The sequence below is a fragment of the Diadema antillarum genome, unplaced genomic scaffold (genome assembly GCF_040938485.1).
Source record: "Diadema antillarum isolate AM-2024a unplaced genomic scaffold, OU_Dant_1.0 seq00000463_RagTag, whole genome shotgun sequence".
Lineage (NCBI taxonomy): Eukaryota > Metazoa > Echinodermata > Echinoidea > Diadematoida > Diadematidae > Diadema > Diadema antillarum.
In genome coordinates, this window is record NW_027271434.1 from 901,597 (window position 1) to 924,118 (window position 22,522).

At 39.8% G+C, this 22,522-nt stretch overlaps 1 protein-coding gene across 1 annotated transcript; it reads left to right on the forward strand.

Annotated features, from left to right (window-relative positions):
* The first annotated feature begins 8 nt into the window (after window positions 1-8).
* On the forward strand, window positions 9-17,302 carry LOC139733212 (mitochondrial 2-oxodicarboxylate carrier-like). Its single transcript, XM_071644050.1, has 9 exons — window positions 9-142; window positions 2,047-2,182; window positions 4,750-4,798; window positions 5,260-5,343; window positions 9,270-9,399; window positions 10,381-10,488; window positions 12,176-12,340; window positions 14,076-14,257; window positions 17,188-17,302. The coding sequence occupies exons 2-9, from the start codon at window positions 2,131-2,133 to the stop codon at window positions 17,300-17,302; spliced, it is 885 nt and encodes a 294-aa protein (XP_071500151.1). The 5' UTR covers window positions 9-142; window positions 2,047-2,130.
* The last annotated feature ends 5,220 nt before the right edge of the window (window positions 17,303-22,522 follow it).

Consider the following 22,522-nt stretch of genomic DNA (forward strand, 5'->3'; position numbering starts at 1 on the left):
AATAAATTTACTCCATAGAAAACTGCGCTTGACCAGCTATGTTTTTGCTTGTGCAAGTTTTGACTTTGTGAAGTGGAGGAATGTGTCAGTGTTCGCCTCGATCATTCAGAACCCAGAGAATATTAAATATCAGTCAGTGTAGGTATGGATTCCAATGAATATTTTGATGAGTTATTATGCAGTTTTCCGTTCATATCACTCAGTTGGTGATCACAATGAATAGATAAAGTATAAGTAAATTTATTGTTGATTGTGGTCGCTATTAAACCTGGAAGAAGAACGTGGAAGAAGAACCTGTCACTTTCATCCTGTTCATTTCACTTTCTGTTATTCTGAGATAGTGCACTAAACATGCCCAAGGACAAAGTGGTAAGTTGCAATGACCTTTTGGGATTGCAGTTGATGCTGCTGGTAACACCTTCACTTGCACTTGGATTGGAACTGTCGAGTGAGTTGAGCCACTTTCCTGACTGGTGTTGTCATGGCAACTGCAACTTGCCTTTCTTTTATCCAATACAATTAGGAGCGCGAGTCCATAGGACTACTGCAAGCCATAGCAATTCCACTGCCTTTCCACCCAGATTTTATTCAGCTGTGATGTACAGTTTATGACCTTGAAATTGTATTTGCAGATGCCATGGCATGGTAATTTACAAATTAATAAACTATATCTACACAACCTAGTCACTGTAAAAAAAAAACGTTTTATAGTGACTGGGCTGTGTATAGTTAAGTAATTAAGTTAACGGAATACAGAATAGATATGGCATGCTTCATTTCCTCCGCAATGCGTGTGATTACACTCTTATCGTTATGAAGAGTGAAATGCATGCCTTAATTGCTGGAAGCACAGTAACCCCGGGGCGCTCCTTGTACACAGTTACTAGTATACTTCGCGTTTGGCGTTCGGGCTGTGTTTCGCAGTTAGAAGCACAGGTACAAACACACTCATGGCTGGATTGCTATTTCTTATTTCACCCCTTCTTGTACACTTGATTTGTAATTGTATCACCCTGAATTTGAAACATCTGTAATATTTGTCTGGGTAAGGAGAAAGATGATGCTTTCAGGAGATGAATGACTGTCTTTTTTTTTCCTTCTGTCACTGACGGGTCACTACAGAGCCCAGTGGCTCATCATTCCAGCAGAACATGCTCATTGTGATAGTAGTAGCACGCTACGCTATTTCCATAGATTTATTTAGTTGTTCTATTGCAGTGTGCCACAAACCGCTTGTCCTTCTGCCATGGGCAACTGAGCTTGATGTGTGTGGGGGGGGGGGAATGAATTGAATGGGCACTTGTCTGTTAAGGTATAGTTTTGGTTGAGATGGGGCTTCAGGTTTTCTACTTTTTTGTACGAGATAATGAGAAACCTCTCATGAGATATGAAAGAGCATACAATTCTAAGGAGAATTCAAAGTTTAGTTGATAAGAAATAGTTTTGAAATGATGGAATTATCCCCCCCCCCCCCCCCAAAAAAAAAAAAAAAAAAAAGGTGGGACCCACCTTTTATGAATAGGACCACTTCATTTTACTCTGTTTTTGGATGTCTCGGCCATTTCAAAACCGATTTTCAGCAAATAAACTTTGAAATCTCCTAGAATTGTATACCGGTACTCTTTAATATTTCATTTGAAGTGGTTTCTAGTTATCCCACAAAAAGTTAAGATTGGAATCCCCCATCTCAACCAGAAATTCCAACCTCGACTCTAATCTTGTCCTCAAGAAGTACTAATGTTCAAAATATTTTCCACAGTGAAGTCAATATTCTACCAGCTTTATTGGGGGGGGGGGGATTATGATACAAATTGAACTTCACCAAAAATAAAATGAAATGAAGAATTTGATGCATAAAGATATAACTGCCAAGTGCAAACATGTACTGTACATTTGTTTCTAGGTTCCTTGAGATTTCATGTTTAACCCGTTGAGGACTAGTCCCGAGTATACTCGGGCAGAGGTCTGTAGGAAATGCGTGTTGTAGCAAAATCAGTCCGTCCTCAACGGGTTAATACCCTTTTGTTTGGTTGGTTTATATTGCAGTGAAAAGAGAGGTGATACTAAGAGACCTGAAGTGGCAGACTGACCAGCCTTCTCAGAACGACAGCAGCTGATCAGCGATAAACCATGGGCAAAGTCAAGGAGGCGTGCCAGCAGATTACAGCTGGTGGATCGGCAGGTAGGACAATACAGTGTCAAATATGAACCGATTTGATCTATTGAGATAAGAATCTGCCCCCGCCACTTGTAGCCCTGAAGCAGGCTGTATGTGATTGATTATACCCTGGGTATTTTTACTGTGAAGTAGAGTACATAGTTCAAAGTTTTCAACATATGAGTGACTTTGCTCTCAATTGATGCCACTATGTTCACACATTGCTTTTAATATATACAGGAGTATAAATTGCAAGAGGAAAGCAGTAATTTCTGTCTAAATGTTGTACAGTATTTTGGGACTACCAATCAAATTACCTTGAAATTGCCTAATGAATGCACCTCTTTCGAGCAGAGGGGTGTACCAGGGTATTAGAGAGACTTAATTAATCCTGAGCAGTGGAGTCAGTGGCTTCTTTGTATTGTAATCCCATGGACAGTGGGACTCTTTGGATCAAAAGGTCACTTCACTTTAATGGTCACTTGCTGACCAAGCTTGGGTCATTTCACTGCAGTGTAGTAATTTTCCTGGTTAGGAAGAGGGGCCATTGTTCTTCTGATTCAGAATGGGTCAGTGACTTGATCACATGACATTAAATCCAGTCTCAACCCATTTTCCCTCTTTTCTTTGATTTATCCCCCCCCCCCAAAAAAAAAAAACAGATTAAAAGTCTGTAAAATGCTTGTGTGCAAGGTTTTTGCTGCACAGCGTTAGCCACACATCCTGTCAAAATTTCCTGAGGCAGCGCAAAAAAGGATTTGTTTTGAAACTCAGAAACATCAATGCACATTTTAGAATCTCTGAAACATCAATGTACATTTGATCAGTTCTCTTCAATGTGGCAGGATATCGAAAGTGCAGTGATCACTGCACTTTTATTTTAAACATAATACACATCAATGTGTATTATGTTTAAAATAAAAGTGCAATGTTGTGTATTATGTTTAAAATCTATCATGCTTTGATTTGCCAGTGCTAAATAAGTAACCTACATTAGAGTGACTGAAGAATGAATCACTTCGCATATTTTGCCAGTATGGACATACGATGTATCTCCCTAATGGCAAGAAAGAAATAATCGTTGCCCCTTTTTAGCTCACCTGAGCCGAAGGCTCAAGTGAGCTATTGCGATCGCTCTTCGTCCGGCGTCCGTCGTGCGTCGTGCGTCGTCCGTCGTCCGTCGTGCGTAAACTTTTTACATTTTCATCTTCTTCTTGAGAACCCCATGACCGATTTTCACCAAACTTGGCAGGTAGTATCCCTAGGGGGATAGGATCTCAATTTGTTCAAATGGGCACCATGGCCCACCTGGGGGGCCCCAGGGGGGCCCAAACACCCTAAAATTAAGGAATCTTTAAAAATCTTCTTCTCTAGAACCAGAAGTGATAGAGCTTAGTTAATACTATGAGTTAGTACATTGATGACTGTAGTTTCAAGTTTGTTCATGGGGGAATCATGGGTGCCCCCCCTTGGGACCCAGGGGAGGGGATGGGGAGGGGTCCTAATGGGGCCTAAATCGTACATTTTCATATTCACTTTGATATCCCCATGTCTGATTTCCACCAAACTTGGTAGGTAGCATCCCTAGGGGGATAGGATCTCAATTTGTTCGAATGGGCACCATGGCCCACCTGGAGGGCCCCCAGGGGGACCCAAACCCCCTAAAATTAAGGAATCTTTAAAAATCTTCTAGAACCAGAAGTAATAGGGCTTAGATAACACTATGAGTTAGTACATTGATGACTGTAGTTTCAAGTTTGTTCATGGGATTGGCGGAATCAGGGGTACCCCCCCCCCCCCCCTTGGGACCCAGGAGAGGGGATGGAGAGAAGTCCTACACTACAGTTGTAATGGGGCCTGAATTGTACACGTTCATCTTCTTCTTAAAAACCTCATGATGAATTTTGACCAAACTTAGCAGGTAGCATCCCTCGGGGGATAGAATCTCAATTCCTTCAAATGGGCACCATGTTTCTCTTGGGGGCCCCTATGGGCCCCACCTCCCACCCCCTTCCCCCTCCCACATTAAGGAATATTTAAAATCTTCTACTCTAGAACCAGAAATGATAAAGCATAGTGAATACCATGAGTTTGTACATTGATGACTTTACGTGTAGTTCCAAGTTTGTTCATTGCAGATCCAGGGCTGCTTGCCCCCCCCCCCCCCCCCCACCCTGGAGTTGAGGGGGGGGGGATCCATATGCAGACCTAAGTTTCCAATGTTCTCAGGTAAGAGTGTGCAAGAATGCATGGAAGGTGAAATTGCGATACTCAGGTGAGCGCATGACCCGCGGGTCTCTTGTTTGTATAAAAGTATACGCCCTGACACTTTAAAAACTAAGATTTTATGTGGAAGGATCTTGTTGCTCGTAACTGGAAGATGACTCGCAAGAATGATAGAGAATAAAAGAAGCTCCATATACAACAATAGGTTGCTTTACCCAGTGACAATTATGTTGCGAGAATTTAGGAGCTAAATTTGGTGCATGTCATTCTTTTGTTAAATGTGATCTTCACTGTTGTCATCTAAAATCATTTGCTGTCAAAATGTGACTGACTGAATTTAACAATTCTTTCTCTGACATGTGCAGGGCTGGTTGAAGTCAGCATCATGCATCCACTGGACGTCATCAAGACAAGGTAAAGTGTTTTTTTTTTTTTTTTCATGATCGATTTTCATCTGTAATATGTTTTTGATAAGTAAAATTTCCTCTACCTTCATAACCAGGAACACCCATTGAACATTTATTGAAAATACACACACACACACACACACACACACACACAGAAAAAAAAAATTTGATGAAATTTTAGTGCATGCTGTAAGTATACATCATACAGTACAGTGGCGGATCGGGGGGGGGGGGGGTAAACTGGGCGCATATCCCCCTTAATTTTTTTTTTTTTTTTAGGTTAAAACAAAACATATTAAAAAAAATGTAATGAAATCCAGAAGTGGCACCAGAATTATTTTTTTGCACCCCCCCCCTTTTCAAAATTCCTGGATCCACCCGCACTATATTTGTGATAAGTAGACTTAAAAATATTTCAGAAGGAATGATGTCACTTTAATACTTGACCTGCTCTTCTTTCATCTCCAGGTTTCAGATCCAGGGCACTCCAAATAGCAACATGCAATATTCAGGGATGTTGGACTGTGTCAGGCAGATGACAAGGCAGGAAGGGTGAGATGTGAAATGAAACATATTTGTATATTGCCCCAATCTGTGGTAGACAATGATAGGGGGCATATTGTCTTAGTGAGGGCAATATTTTTACATTTCCAAATTTCGTACTTCTAAAGGAAGTCTGGCAGAATGAATAATGATAATTTATTATCATGATTGTCCCCGCCGAACGAGTTCGAGCAGGGGACTATGAAACGGGCTCCGTACGTGTGTGTGTCTGTGCGTCCGTGTGTCCGTGTGTCCGTCCGTCCGTCCGTGCGTCCGTGCGTCCGTCCTTGTGTGCGTCCGTGTGTGATCAAAATGTTCAATTTGCTACTTCTCTGGCATTTATGAGCCAATTTTGATTCTCTTTGCTTTATATGATAGCACTACATGGGAGCTTTAAAACTTCTACATAGAATTTCAGTTGTGACCTTTGACCTTGACCTTTGACCTATATTGTACATTTTGCTACAAAATGCTACTCCTTCGCCATTTCTAACCCGATTTCGATTCCGTTTGCTTTATGTGATGGCACTAGGTGAGGGCTTCAAAACTTCTACACAGAATTTTGACCTTTGACTTCTTTGACCTTTGACCTTGATTTTTGACCTATATTGTACATTTTGCTACAAAATGCTACTCCTTCGCCATTTCTAACCCGATTTCGATTCCGTTTGCTTTATATGATGGCACTAGTTGAGGGCTTCAAAACTTCTACACAGAATTTTGACCTTTGACTTCTTTGACCTTTGACCTTGATTTTTGACCTATATTGTGCATTTTGCTACAAAATGCTACTCCTTCGCCATTTCTAACCCGATTTCGATTCCGTTTGCTTTATGTGATAGCACTAGGTGAGGGCTTCAAAACTTGTACACAGAATTTTGACCTTTGTCTTCTTTGACCTTTGACCTTGATTTTTTACCTATATTGTACATTGGCTACAAAATGCTACTCCTTCGCCATTTCTAACCCAATTTCGATTCCATTTGCTTTATGTGATGGCACTAGGTGAGGGCTTCAAAACTTCTACACAGAATTTTGACCTTTGACTTCTTTGACCTTTGACCTTGATTTTTTACCTATATTGCACATTTTGTTACAAAATGCTACTTCCGGCGGGGACATATATTACGCACCGCGTAATTTCTACTTTTCCTTGTTGTTATGATGATGCTGCTGATGATTATCATTATTATTATTATTATTTTACAAGAGTTAGAATGGAAAGACGTGGCAATATGGGTGTTGGTGTTAATTATGTCTCTATATCCATATATTTTGATGACTCCTAGGCCAGGGATAGTTATGGTATTAATGTCACATTATGCCACCCTCAAGCACAGTCAAGCCAACTGCTCTTTGCACAGGTGCCATATGCTGCTGTCATACAAAGTGTAATTTTTTTCTTGCATGGTAGGATCGCATCAGATTGCGTTGAATTTTGCAATCCAATTCATAATGTCAAGACGATAATGGAAATAAATTTGTAGCATACGGCTATGTTCCATATTCTAAGGATACACAATGCCTGTTCATCTTCTGCACAACAGCAATAAAGCAGTCCATTTGTTTTACATAATTCTGTGGGCATGCAATATTGGTTGTTATAATGGGTAAACTGCAAAACGAGGAAAGTTCACGTGCATTTTAATTTCGCGAGTGCCAAGATTCGCGAAATTAAAATGCATGTGAAAGTTCTTGTCTACACTATATGCATTGAATGCCAGTGGCATTTCGCGAAAATTTCATGCCGCGAATATACCATGTTTTAAAGTAGGTTAATAGGTTTATGATTATTGGGAAAGAATATTATTGACCAGAAATTAGTGTTACCTATTGATTGTTTTAAAGATATATTATCTTAATGGTAAATCAAATTTAGGCAATATGCACTATGGTCTACAATGCCATATGCTGTGTGTGTGAAGAAGTAATGGTAGACATGTTCCTGTACTTGTTAAAGAGTGGTGTACATTGCTGTTCTTGCTGTTCTACACACACACACACACACACACACACACAATAGAAAAGACTGCCTGCTTGAGTGCCATGCTACCTTAGTGGCTTGTAGCAGAGTAAACATTGCATTGTGTGGTAAAGAATGGTAGGAGAAACTGTAGGGAGTTTGACATGGGGAGTCCTTTGCTGCAAGTCGTAGAATGCATAGAAAACATTCTCTCTGTAGAGTGAGGGCTTGCCCTTAGTGTTTCTTACACAAGATGGGGAACGAGGGAAAATGAGAGTCTGCCAAAGTGTGCAGCATAGAGAAATTATGTGATTATTCTCATCAGCTCTTTAGAAAATACATGTTTAACCACCGCTCGGCATATGTTGAGGATGGGTCTCGGGCAATTACCCCCTGGGCAATTACTTCAGACACTTGTCCAGACCCTAACCATAATCCTAATCCTGAAGCTAACCCTAACCCAAACTCTAACCCTAAACCTAAACATAACCTTAATCTTTACCCTAACCTTGTCACAATATTACGCGGGGGGTGGGGGTGGGGGGGGGGGGTGGGGTGGAATTGCCCTGATACGGTTGAGGACCCCTGAATAAAGCATTATATTTGATGGTTAATTTGAAATGTATTGTGGATAAAACTCATTCATCTACAAATTAAGATACGAGGGAGCATATTTAAAGGTGTTTTTCTGAATGTTTTGCATTTATTTATTTATTTATTTATTTATTTTTCTTTTTCTTTTTAATGGAGTAGCCCCATCAGTTGGCAAGTACTGTTCTCCCAGGGGGGTCTATATACATACAATCAAACAATAAACTTGACAATGGTATTTACATGAGTGCATAATTCATACTAATTACACAAATTGTAACAGCCATTATTATGAAAGTGTCATGCTTGTCTCTCCTGAAAGGATCTTCTGAAAATGTTGACTCATCAGATGTTGAGATGCAAATTTACTCATCAATACGTATGGTTCTGCTTTTCACCACAATTATGTAGACACAAGATCATTTCAAGGTCCCTTGATATCCTGTGCATGTTGACTTGTTCTGATATGAATAGGTCTACAAATCGCAAAGTCTGGAACTGCATGTACTTGATCAGAATATGTTTTGCAGTTTTTTTATTATCATTTTAGTTTCTTTTTTTTCTGCACCATTAAGCCCTTCCCTCAAAAAGCAATTCTCATCTTTCAGAAAGTCATCAAGAGGAAATTCAGCTGAAATAAGCATTACAATGCTTTAAATGTTACGCACTGTACCTTGACTAATGCACACATTCACAATAGCAAGACAGTGTTCACAGATCTGTGCCTCAGATAGTATGATGGGCAAAATGTTGAAGGATTGTGGGTATTGAAAGAAAAGGAGCAGAATAAACAAATTGTATTTTATGCAACCTGTCTTGCTATTGTGAGCTGGTGCATCTGGTTTGGGCAAGGTGCATATCACTTGGTATTAAATGCATATTTCTGGCGACTTTATTATGATAGGCAAGAAAGATTTTTTTATGGTGTGGATCTTAAATGTGTGCAAACTACCAGTAATGAAAATTCTAATGGTCAGAAACATCTGATGCATATTTCAAGCAAACAATTACTGAATTTGTGATAAGATGACCCCTTTCATATCGGCAGTAGTCATCGATACACAACCGAAATAGGATGTCAGGGGGTCTTGAATGACCAAGTCCTGTACAGAGGACATGTGTGGCATAATATGGATTTTCTGTAAAAAAAAACAAACAACAACAACAAATGGTCACACCTTGGATTGAAGAAACAACAGTAGACACTACTGCACACTGGCACTGGTCCAACAGTCCCTGACCAGTAAATATCACTGTTGGACCAGTAACTCTTTCAGGAATGGACCTGTAAAAAATGGGTTAGTGTGCAGCCTTGTATAAGAATAAGTATCATTTATGTTTCCATGATGCTCTCACTTTCTCTTTATCTCTTCCGCTGCAGAACTCTTTCATTGTACAAGGGCATTCTACCTCCCATCATGGCAGAGACGCCAAAGCGTGCCACAAAGTTTTTCACGTTCGAGCAGTACAAGGGTCTGTTTCTATTTGGCAGTCCCACGCCGACACCGCTGGTAAGTCTGCAGTCACCTACATGTTGTTGAGAATGAGAGTGAGTAGTGCATCAGATGTGTGTGTGGGTGACTTTCAGGATTTAAGGGGGGGGGGGGTTACCAGCTCCTAAATCATGTTTGAAAGTATAAAGTGCAGGAACATAATTGAAAGAGCAATGGTGTTAATTGCAGAATGTGATGTGAGAATATGGATATTGCATAACTATTCAAAAGGGTTGTCTATATTAGTTTGTGTGTTTGTTTTTTGTAGTTGATCAAGCAATTCTGAGGTGGATTGGTTAGACGACTTCTTTTTTTGTGTGTGCAAAGGTCCGAAGAAGATCGTGTAATCTGAAATTGAAAGGTATATACTGGCAAACCTGTCTTCTAGACAAGAATTGTTGAAGTAATTTGTGTGTCATTCATCAGCCCACTATGGGTTAGTTTCTTCCTTTTTCTCTATCTGTGAGAGAAATGTTCGTTTTATTTTACATGTACAGGTTCTTATTTTCCAATGTCATCTTCAACATTAAAGGGACTGTACTTTACTGTTTGAGGTGGGGATTCATGTTTTGAGCATTCCTAACTGAGATAATGAGAAACCTTTTATGAAATATGAAAGAGCATGTAATTTTAGAAGGATTCAACGTTTATTTGATGAAGATTGATTTTCAGATGGCTGAGATATCCAAGAAAGTGATAATGATAAAAGGCGACAGGCCACGCCTTTTATTAGGATCTCTTTGTTCAACCTTGTTTTGGGATATCTCAGCCATTTCCAAACCGATTTTCATCAAATAAACTTTTGATACCTCGTAGAATTGCATGCCCTTTGACATCTCATAGAGTGGTTTCTGAATATCTCGCAAAACGTTAAAAGCTAAATCCTCACCTCAACTAGAACTGTACACACCCTTTAATGCTCCTTAACATTAGATAGATGCCTTGAAATTGAAGAGGCTTTTGATTAAAGCAACTTTACTGCCTTTTTTCTTTCATCAGACATTTACTCTTGCTGGACTCTCCTCTGGACTGACTGAGGGAGTTCTCATCAACCCATTTGAGGTTGTCAAAGTCAGATTGCAGGCAGACCAAAACAACTTTAAACAAGTAAGTCATGAGAATGCTTCCATACATTTCTTCTTTTTTTTTTTTTGGGTTGCTTGAACCATATTATTTATTTGCTGCTACACTTTTACACCTGGTATAGCAAGCTAAAAGTTTTGATCACAATTATTTACCGTGATAAATTCTAACCTCATATTATGTAGATGCTATAGTTTCAAAGCTTGAAAGCATGTTTTAAAATGGACAAGCAGAGAACAAAAAGTACATACAGTTTGTAAGGTGATGGGGGTGGGGAGGTACTTAAAAATAACAAGTCGATAATCGTATTGTGACTGACCAAGCAGTTGCAAAAATTGAAGTGCATAAATTGACTTCAATTTTTTTTTTTTTAAATTCATGTTCCATATTCCACATTTCATATTCAGGTTTCATATTCCATGTGATTTCGAAGTAAAATATGTTTAACACAACAGTCAATTTTAGACATAATTTCACAAATGTTTAAGGACATATAATATAATGATGTGTAATATGAGGAACCTAATAAAAAGCAATGCTTGTAGGATGTTGGTTCCAAAGTAATAATATAAGCGTTTAGTACAACATGCTAATTACGAAAATGATGAAACACATGCAAAATTTGATATGTCGAGATTATAATAAAATCTACAGAATGTACAAGATAGTTTATAATGTTCATGATAAAACTCAGGGTTTCAATGCTACATCAAGTTGCAATATTGGTCAAGCAAATGTAGTCACCCGAGCGAGGCATCATTGCGAATAAGCACAGATATATCAAATGATCATGTCAAGTAATTAAACATAGGATTTTAAAAGATTGGCTTTTAGATTTTGCTTAAAGGAACTCAGAGAACTTGATTGCAGCCAAACAGAATCTAACTCATTCCAGAAAGAAGGACCGGTAGAAGTAATTGTCTTAAGGGCTAAAACTGTATGAACGGGGGAAAAGTGATATGATCCACTGTGTCTTGTAGGGCAATTAGGAATTTCACTGCTTTTAACAAACATTGAGGAAAATAAACTAGGAAGATCGCCAATACTCAACTTATGCGTAAAAATTCCAATGTGATGCAAATACGAATCAGATACTTTTAGTAATTTATTGGAAACAAACAATTCATTTGTATGATCCAAAAAATGTGCACGATGTAAACAAGCATGCAAGAGGTATGGTTCAAAAAAAGAAAAAGAAACATGTCTGCTTTACATGCTTCTGCGTCACACTCCTGCATGATTATTGTGAATGTGTTTGTATGCAAGCAACAGTGAATGTTGCAATGGACTGCCACATCCATTCAGTGCATGGTAAGTGTTGCATTATTACATGCCTGCTGTGATATATAATGGCTTACGGATATGCTCCAAGTGTCTGCATGCCTTTATGATAAAAAAGGTGTTTATTAGAACCACCTTTAACTCTATAAAGCGCGGGCTATTTTGAAATTGTAAACATTGATCCTAGGCTTCTTGTAAAACCCATACATTGCTCACATGAAAAGTCACTAGTAACTGCCATTTTTGGTAACATTGGTCACCAAAATGTGCTATATCTCGGCAAGCATACCCCTGATTTTTGCAAATAGGGTCTTGAAATGTTTGCTAGGTATGAAAGAAAGAAGTCATGAAATTTCAGTGAAAAGAAAAAATAGCGCATTTTAGAATTAGCATGAAAAATTATTTAAGGTTTATGTTTTCCCCTCTACAGCAACCGAGTGCCTTTGCCATGGCAAAACATGTCATTCGCACGGATGGCTTTGGGTCGGAAGGGCTTGCGCGAGGACTGACAGCAACACTGGGCAGGCATGGCATCTTCAATATGATCTACTTCGGCTTCTACCACAACATCAAGGACTATTTCCCCTCTTCATCGGTAAGTCACAGGAAAAGCAGAGCGGTGAATCTATCGTACCACCTGAATCTGTCCATGGGGCTATCCATCTAAATGTAGGTGCTTGATTTGTCTTCATTACATAAGTAGGAAAGCAAAGAAGGTGCTTATAGATATATATACTGTATATGCCAAATATTTCGTGAGGTTTTTATTTTCGCAAATTTTGCGTGTGCTATTCGCGAATTTATAAACACGCAAACATATTTTAGCTCTGATCCTGACATGTACTGTACTCCACAATTGCAAATTCAAGCAGTCCCGATTCATGAAAATATAGACTCGTAGACTCTATTTGTATGTAAGAATATTAGGTGATTTATTTTATCATTTCGTAGCATTCACCGCCACGTTGAACAGCACTGTCTAGAAGAACAGTGCTTTCAGTGATGAGGCTAACCCTAAGTAGATAGGACCAAAAATGCATATCATCCCTGGATTGACAAGACCTTGTATCTCAATCGGCTCACATTAAAAAAAGCTCCTAACGCAATTTGAATATGAAAAATACTGATCTGCATTGTAAAACATTACAAATTATCTAATTCTAAACAATGTCTCTACATCATGTGATGTCGACATTGATGTAATTTTGCAAAAATGTTGCAAAATTATTTTTGAAAATTGTGTTCTCGAGAGAAATTATGAAAATTATGAAAATTTTATGAAAATTTTGTGTTCTTGAGAAAATTCATGATTTTGAGTTTAAAAAGTTTTGTCATCCCAAGGAGGTTTAAGAGTTGGAGTTCCAACTGGCTGTAATTATTCAAACAGTTGTCAGATTTCTATTGATGTACAAAAGAACTTCACAGGTGCATTTGTGCCTTTAATGATTGATGTTCGAAGCCGCCGTCTTGCTGAGCAATCTGAAGATTCGTTTTGAACGTTAACATAATATTGGCCATATTTTGTTTATTTATTTATTAAATGAAATGAAATTTCACTTAATGATAAAGCACGTGAAACAAAAATCAATCCCGTGCAGAAATTTGTGCAAAAGTGTAAATCAGAGCTGTATCATGTGAAAATGTTAAAACTGTACCATCCTGGAAAGCCGGTTTTATCACTTTTCCGCTTAATTCCGACAAATAAAACTGACCTGGAATAATCTTCAAATAAAATTCTTTGTTGATAGATATATCAAATTAGTGCCCAGGTATGCCCAGTCGAGTAATTTTCATCTTTATTTCAGCATTTTTTACGCAATTTCTATTCGCACATCCTCGTGTCTGTACCACCTACCTTGTATGTATAAGAAGGGATAGCGAAAAGCAATTACCATCACAAAGACATATCTTCCTTAGAAAGTGGCTGGTAATTATGCAATGAGACACGAGTCAATTGTCTTCCTATCTGCGTGGCAGATCCTGTTTGGCACATGCTTCAAATATTTCTGAGCGGTGGCATCGAACATCTAGTAAAGGAAATAAGACAGTTGTGACTCCATTCTCTTGAACCTCCTTGGTCATCCCAAGGATGCTATCATGAGTAATTGTTAAATCATGCTGAAACATCCCTCTATCTTTGCTAACTTCTGCAGTAGAACTTGAATATCAAGTCATAAGATTAAAGTTGGCTTAAGTTAGATGATATCCACTCTTCGACAGAAAAGAGATTAGTAACATTAGATAGATAGCACTGACCCAAGAATCATAAATGTGGGAATGTTCTGTTGTCCAGTAAAGCATAAACCTGTTCTTCTTTCTGGTGAAAACAGGACCACAGACTAGAACTGTTGCGGCGCTTCACGATAGGCACGATCGCTGGCATCATCGGCTCCACGGTCAACATTCCGTTCGACGTGGCAAAGAGTCGCATCCAGGGGCCCCAGCCTGTCCCAGGTCAGGTCAAGTACAGGGGTTGCTTCAGGACTATAGCCATGGTGTACAGAGAAGAGGGGTGAGTAGCACAAGGGCACATAAGAGAGAATGAGAGAACTACTAGGTGTTACAAAAAACATTTCCCACTTTTGATGCTTAATAGCTCTAAAACTATATATCAGATATAACTGTCATTGATATTAGTAATAGCTGAATAGTGTACAATTTAGTTGGAAGTGATTTGAATATGAAAACCTATATCAGTTTCATAAAATCAATGATTGATTTCAAAGTTAGGTTCCAGATTTTGGTCGAATTCTAACCCTCTGTACAAAACCTGAGCTTTACACAGTAACCAATGATGTGTATGTGAGTGTGTATTTGCAATGATCCTGAACAATGGACCTGGATACCACCTGTTCAGAGCTCTGCCCCAAGGCACATGAATGCTTTATTAATTATTCATGATGGATTGCCCTGGGGGAACTGCTAGTCTGAATTCCTAGCAAAGGGTGAAATGCATGCACATGAAAAATGTGAGCACATGTTTCCATGTGTTTACATACACCACATTTCAGAATGAATAAAGACTAGCTGTGATAGTGGAATTCCTCATGAAGAAATACCCATAGAGCATTCAGTTCCTGGTCATTGTCATGGACCATTGTCTTGGTGTCAACTACACACTCCCATACACACCAATTGACTTCTGTGCAAAGTTAAAGTTTTGTACAGAGGGTTGAAAATAGAACAAAATCTGAAACCTAACTGACAAATTAATGTTTAATTTAATGAAACTGAATCATGCTGTCATTTTAAAATTGCCTCCAAGAAAATTGTACACTATTCAGCTATTGCTCATATCAATGTCAGTGTTATCTGATATATAGTTTTTTAACTATTAAGGATCAAAAGTGGGAAATGTTTTTTGTAACACCTTGTAGATATAGAAGTGTGACAGATCAACTCTTTTTGTGACTCTTCACCTAAATTTTCAACCTACTGTCATATGGAAATGTTTGTCAAAACAGTTTAGGAATTTAAAAATAGAATGAACTAGTAAAATTTTACTGAAACATATTGACAAAGAAGGAGGTGGTGATGGAATGAGTGTGGACAAAAAGGAGATACTCTTAGATAGATGTTTGGACAGAGGAGTACTGATGTGTGTTCGTCTTGTTAGAGGCATAATTCACCATTTGCAGATAAAACAAAAACCCGCAGTATTAGTGTTTTAAAATAATTCTAAAATGTGAATTAGGGATAGAAACAACTACTGTAAAAAAATTGATTCCGCATAATCGATGTTAAGTTTTATTAAATATACAAAATGTAAACAATAGTTATAGAAATAGTTTCCAGACTAAACCGTCTACAGTTACAGTTTAATGAGAAAAATATTGATATCTCCTTATATTTTAGGCTTTGTTGCAAAAATGTTATATGGTAGGATGTTTTGTGATACAACAGACATACACATATGAATCATATTAAAATCACTGCTGCCAAAGGTAAACAGGACCTTTAAAAGAATGCGATCTTAGGGAAAAAAATAGATAATGAGAATAGATAGACTGTAATATCAACCAAGTATTGGAGAAAGCTTATTTGAGAAATATGTAAAAGCTGATAGAGAATAAACAGAGATACCAACCCCAAGCATTTTTTAAGCAGGATATTCTCCCACCTGAAGCCCTGAACTAGAGACCCGTGGATATACACACAATATATGTGCGCATCACCAGTGCAAAGCACAACATTGCTTGTGGCTGGAGTCCAGGACCCGCTTGAAGCTTCTTGGAAGCTCTAGAGTTGTAGATGCTATCTTGTTGTATCTTAACCCTAAAAAGACTGGGCTATTTTGGTAGCTCGAAAGACTGGGGGGGGGGGGGGGGTGGGCGCCTAAAGGGCCCCCCTTAAGATCTCGGCCGTGGATCGCGCGATCGCCGCGAAAATTTGCACAATGGTAGTGTGCGATGTAATCTACAAGATCGTATATTTAAATTTTCCAAAATAGTCTTCTTTTATTTTATTTTGATTAATTATGCTAATTTATGCGAGAAATCAGACTCTTTGATCTAAATCAGTAAATAAAGCTCCAAAAGTGCTCATTTTTTGTCTAATAATTCTTTGTGGCATTCTTAGCAAATGTACTTGAAAAAAAATTCGGTATCAAAATTAATTTCTTATTTATTTTATTGTTTTATGAATTTCTTATGTATTTCTTTGTTTTTTGACCTTTTGTTTTTGTTGGTTTTTTAAACAAAATTTGTGGCAGACACCTTTTGAAGCATAATACTCCTAAAACAAATTAATTTTAGCCATTGAGAGTAAAAATAAGCATATTTATATGAACCATGTGAAAAAACTCAATTTGCATTGACTTTGTACACAGAATCACATTTTTGAGCCATTTCGGCCTCACGTGCATGTACAAAAAGTTATATAACTTCAGAACCGTATCCCCGGGCGTCACAAATTTGGTGTCAAAATGTGCGGGAAACTCGAAAGAAAAAAGTCATAGAGCATCGCGGCGAGAGCATTGCGTGTTGCAGAGTAATCGCGCGAAATGTCGAGGGGGGGCCTTTTAGGCCCCCCCCCTGTCTTTTTAGGGTTAACCATATTTTTGAACATATTTGGCAAACCTAAAGTTGAGTATTAGAAAGCTAAAGTTGAAACAGGAGAAAATACATCTTAAGCAGGAGAAAGGGACATTACTTAGAATATGGCCTCAAAGTGGGCAAGTTGGAGTCTCTGAATATACGACATTATGCCACACAGGTGTCATGTATATTACCCAGTATACCTCAGCCCCAAAAGATGTCAGGGCGTTATATTTGGGTTTGATATTGAAATACTCCACTCTGATAAAGATAATTTTTCCAAGGATACATATGCCATCTGGTATGCCTTGTAGCTATCAAGGAGAAAGGTATGTATCATCTAAACATGAAAGTACTGAATGTTCTTATCACCTTCTGGTTTTTCTTCCGCTCTATCTTGTTGTAGGTTCTTTGCTCTCTACCGAGGCCTGGTGCCGAAGATCATGCGTTTGGGACCAGGCGGCGCCATAATGCTGCTCGTCTACGATTACGTCTACACCTGGTTGAGAGAAAACACTTGATGTTGTAAGGTTGTGCCAATTATGTAGGTCGGGTTTAGATAGTAGTATTTAACTTGCCAACTTGGAGTCTTCTTTCCTTGTTGATATTGTCTCCTGGTGGCTGCTGCTGACGGGTGCTGATTTACAATCTGCCCACAGTTTTGTCTCCCTTTTAACAGTGCAACTGGTAAGGGAGATTTACCTTTTTTTGTTTCAAGTTTTCTTTCTAGTCTCATGTTTTAACATTGATGTATTTGATATTAATCCTTATTAAAGTCACATGGAACTACAAGTGAAGACAGTTATAAGGTCACAGGCTACTGAACACTGTTAAGGAAGGTTATGTGTTGTGTTTTTAACAGGGAGATGGATTTAGTTCATATCATGTCTTAAATCCATATTTTCCTGTTCAGTGCTCTACCTGTTGATGCCAGTTACACACTTATTCAACACTTTTTTCTTTTTTTTTTATCGTCATGAGGCTACATGTTGCTTTTGAATACTTTGTGAGGATAGGATTTACACTTCCTCCCCTTGCAGGGTCCATACAAAGAATGGCATGATACTCACAATACCATAGCCCGTAGCTGCCTACGAGGCCTCAAAAGCCATACAGAAGCTATTGCACGCCGCCTGGAGCAAATGACAATCAAGCATTATAATGCATATTCCATTTTGTGTGAAAAAATATAGCTGATATCATACAATGCAACTGGGAAGTACATTTGTCATTCCTTTTGCTTTACATCTTTGATGCTGCATATTTTTGGTAAGTGAAGCAAACTGCCGACCACTACAAGCATTCTATTTTCTATCTGTATCTATCTATATGTGTGTGATTCAGTATTTTGTGAAATGGTTCTCATTTATGAATGAGAATGCCATCATCATTATGATTACGATATATCACAGCATATTTCTAATTGTCCTCCTTTGGCTGTGTATCACCGGAAATCAGGATGAATTTATATTGCCTTTACACTTAAGTGCAATTGCATGCCAAGTTCAGTTTGGTTTTGATAAGTAAAGAAAAAACAGATGAACAGAATGAATGATTGAGGTTTCATGAGAATTGGACCAAAATCAGAGAGTTGAGAAATTTTCAAAGTTTTGCACATTTTCACAAACAATGATGTAAGCAGCAGATCTCCTCATAAGTCTCCCATTGACCTTTGACATGTGCAAAAATCGTCGCTTGACTTCTTCCTTTTCTTAGAAGGACATGAAACAGTGTATGCAGCTCCCGTTGTAACAAAGTCCATGGGAACAATAGTTTTCTTTCATTTGTATCGAAACTTTGCCATAGCAGAACAGTAAAGTATATAAAGATGTAAAAAATTAAGATGATTATTTTGGGACCTGAATTTTTACTTCTGCATAACTGTGTTAGTGATAAAGGGAGTGCACTGTTTTAGGAATACTTTCATCGAGTAATTGTGGTCTTGTTATAACTTGGCAAAGGCGACTCATGGAGGGAAAGGAGTAGTACTTGTGAAGTTATTGACCAAAAAACATGAATTTTGCTGTGTTCTTGTGTACAAACCAGAGGGAGAGTTGTCAGATAGGCCTAGGAATATTGTCACCTCTTCAAATTTTTGCGTGCAGTTGTGGCCAATATCAAGATTCAGTGAAAATATGTGAAATCTTTAGAATTCAGTAACTTTCTTATTTCACACCCAATTTTGAAGGAACTTGTACCATTCTGTTCATCTGATTTTAATACTCAATTCATTACTGTCTATTTGAACGTGTATTAAAACTGCACTACAATAATTGTGTGAATGATACATTACATGTACTTCGTCCAGCCATACCTCACCTCATTATTGCATCATTATTGTGATCACTGCTGTTCATCTTATTTCTTCGCCCAGTAACAAGAATGTGAATGCTCTACTTGAAGGATAATGATTCATAGTTGATTTGGAAACAGGAAGGCCTAATCTTCATCTGCTTTGTAGCATATTAAAGACCTGCTAAAATGGTTCTAATTTTTTTCTCTCAGTAATCTGATCATGTGAAATGTCAATTCCTGAGCAATGTTCATTAATTTTGTGTAAAAGTCCTAGCTTTTTTCCCTAGATTTTTACACCATTTTGTTAATTAGCCGGGATGTTATTCCCTTTATTTTGGAGAAATGTGACATACACTGCCTGTTGTACTCTTTCACAAATAATGGGTGATGACGTATATACATGGTGTTTAGATCAGGCTCACCATCTGCTAGCTGTCCAATCCGACTACAAGAGTGCAGCCCTGATTCCTGTCCAAAAGCGATGTGAGTGTAGTTTTGAGCATTATCCTTATGTCAAGTCTTATTACATAGCCCCACTAAACTTCTGACCGTCGGGCCAGTCACCTTGCACCACATATCATGGTACTACATGTACTTCTGGTGTCTCCGTTGATGGTGCAGCCTATCCCTTTCTTGTTCGTCCGTCCTTTCTGTCCGATCCCTCAGGTACATGTAGTACGTTCTTACAGGAGTTACCTCACCTGGGGGAAGCAAGGCCACATCTAGGAGGGAAAATTCCTTATGACCTATCATCAGGATGTTTGATGATTGTCCGGTTGAAGCTCTGGGACAGTTTTATATGTGCCCGTGGCAAATGGAACAAGTCGATCCCAGTCCCATGAATTGATGTCCATCCATAAGAGTTGCTAATGTCCCAACAAAAAACAGAAGTGCAATTCAGCATTCTGTTTAGTCATATCTGGCTTTGGATTATATGCTGTGGTCCTGGTCCCTTCAACCCCCCCCCCCCCCCCCAGCTGTTTTCCAAACCTTCATGGACACGTCTGGCACAAAATTTCTTCTCAGATCGGAGTGGGTGTTCTTTGGCACACCATAACGACATGAATTCTGTGACTAGGTGTGCGGCTGCTGTCTCTGTCTTTTGTCTGGTGTGGCACAGGCCTCCTACCAGAAAGTATAGAAGCAGGACCTGGGTTGACTGAGCTTTTTGGAGGAGGTTTATGTGTTGACTTTTTGTCATTACTTGTTTGACCGCATTGGAGTAAGATAATTGGTTTAGTATTTTCACTGATTGTATTTTTCTGGCTTGCTTAGATTCAGGGCATCTTGCATATGCAGTGCTGTGGGGGGGCCCCCACATCTTGGATATTGAGGTGTGCCCTTTATGGAGCATCGATCAGGATGGTGGGGGTCCCACATCGGACACAGCACTGCTTGAAGCGGCAGGTATTGACGCCATGGCGAAACCTTTGGCATCTGAAGCAGCGAGTGACCGGAGGAATATACGTGGATACTTCAAATCGTTCGTAACCTAGGAAGACAGCTGGAGAATGAGATTTGGATTTGAAAGTTACTACGATGGCGGATGTTGCAAGAGCAGGTGTTATTCATTTTCTTGTAGATGCAGTGTGCATCGTTAACTCCCTGGTCACTGAGTTCTTCCAGAATTATATCAGATAAGTCAAGTGGAACTCGTTTGATCACCCCCTTTGTCGACCTAAGTGAGGTCTTGGTGGTAATTATGGAGACAGTGATATTGCAGAAATTGTGTGTTGCTAAAAGTGCATGGACCTGTTTTGAGTTCACTCCTGTAGATGCATAATTTTGAGATAACGAAACTGAAAACAATTTGTCAAATGTCTCTAATTTATGAGCATTTTCTTCCACTTCCAGGTTTGCTTGCAATAAGATTTTGAATATAGTTTAACTACCTTGTGGATTTAGTGATAAGGATAAAGTCCCCTTGATCCTGATGTCTTATTCCTGTGCAACTTTCATTTAAGTTTAAGTCAGAGGGGAGTTTCAGGATTTGATTAGCATTGGGGGGGGGGGGGCAGATTGTAGACCCTACGGTGCTGTTATCCTGGGCCTGAGGGCTTGGCAGGTTTGATAATTCCTTGTTTCTTGACCTGACTGGGTAGTTGGGCTTGTTGACGCCTAAGTGGCTTGGTAGACACCTTAATGTACCCGATCACAGCCGCCATGTCTTCATCTGCTGACTGCTCCCTCTGGAGCTCCTGTATGCTCATTGATGGCAGGGCCTCGATGTGCGGTTGGGGAACTTTCACCTGTTGGGCAACTTGAGCAGTTGGGACAGCAGGCTCAACTTTACCTTCATCACCTGGGTGGAGTGGGGGGAGGTCCTTCTTGTCGGGGACTGGCAACCAGGGGAACGCGTCTGCGTTGGCTGGCCCCACGACGCCTCAGTCATTTGTCCTCGTCATAGGGGTATGAGTCGTTGAAGTCATGTTATTTGAGTGGGTTGTCATTTTGTCGGTCTTAGTCAAGTCAGGGGGGTGAAGGTCAGTCTTATTAACACCCACAGCCACCGCTGTGGGCCTTACCCATTTAAAGGATGGGCAGGCACTTGAGAAGGGCAGTTCCTAGCGAAATGTCCCTCCAGTCCGCAGATGTAGCAGGCAGTCGACCTCTGCGGAGGAGGGGGAGGGGAGTGTGGCTTGGACTGCGTAGGAGGTTGTGCCGGCGCCATTTCCAGCGCCGTCAGTCATCTCTGCAGGTCAGCCATTCTAGACAGGTGGGCTTGCTGGTCCTTCCGCACGTCTTTCAGCACCGCTAAAATCTCCCGCACTGCCGGATCCCCATTCTGCTTGTTGCTCTCCGCCACTTTCCCTTGCTGGATGTTGACACCTCGGCAAGCCTGGCCAAGATGTCGCCTGGAAGCCCTCTCTCTGGCAAGGTGACGGAGTTTGTCCTTCAGGGCTCGAAACCTCATCGGTCGAGGCCGCATTGGTGACAGTCTAGCCCGGACCTCTTCATCACGCAGGCCCCTCATAAACTGCTTGGTCAGTTTTGCGTCCCTATCCTCCATCTGTATGCCGTCATAGAGTGTCTCCTCTATATTGCGTAGAATACCCTCGAGCGCGATCGCAAAAGAGCCAGCTTCCTCGTGTTGCCGCTGTACCCTCTCGTAAAACTGCATCATCGGGTCGCCATGGCAATTTCCATCTGCGTACTCAAGTCTCATTTCATTGAAAGCGGCCTCTGGAGTGCGCTCACTCGGGGGAATGTTCAGAACAAGGCGACGCGCTTCGCCGCTTAGATTTGGTACGATGGTGGCGAATGCGAAACTCGTGGGCTGGGGTGCAGCAGCCAGCAAATAGTCCATGTCTCGAATCCAGTCGTCCACGCTGATTTTTCCATCACGCTGGCCGGAGAAAATGGGGAGGTTCCTCACCTGCTGGGCCGCCATGAAAGTTGGGGAGTTCGCCGCCTGCCTATTCGGAACCGTGCCGTTGATGTCGACG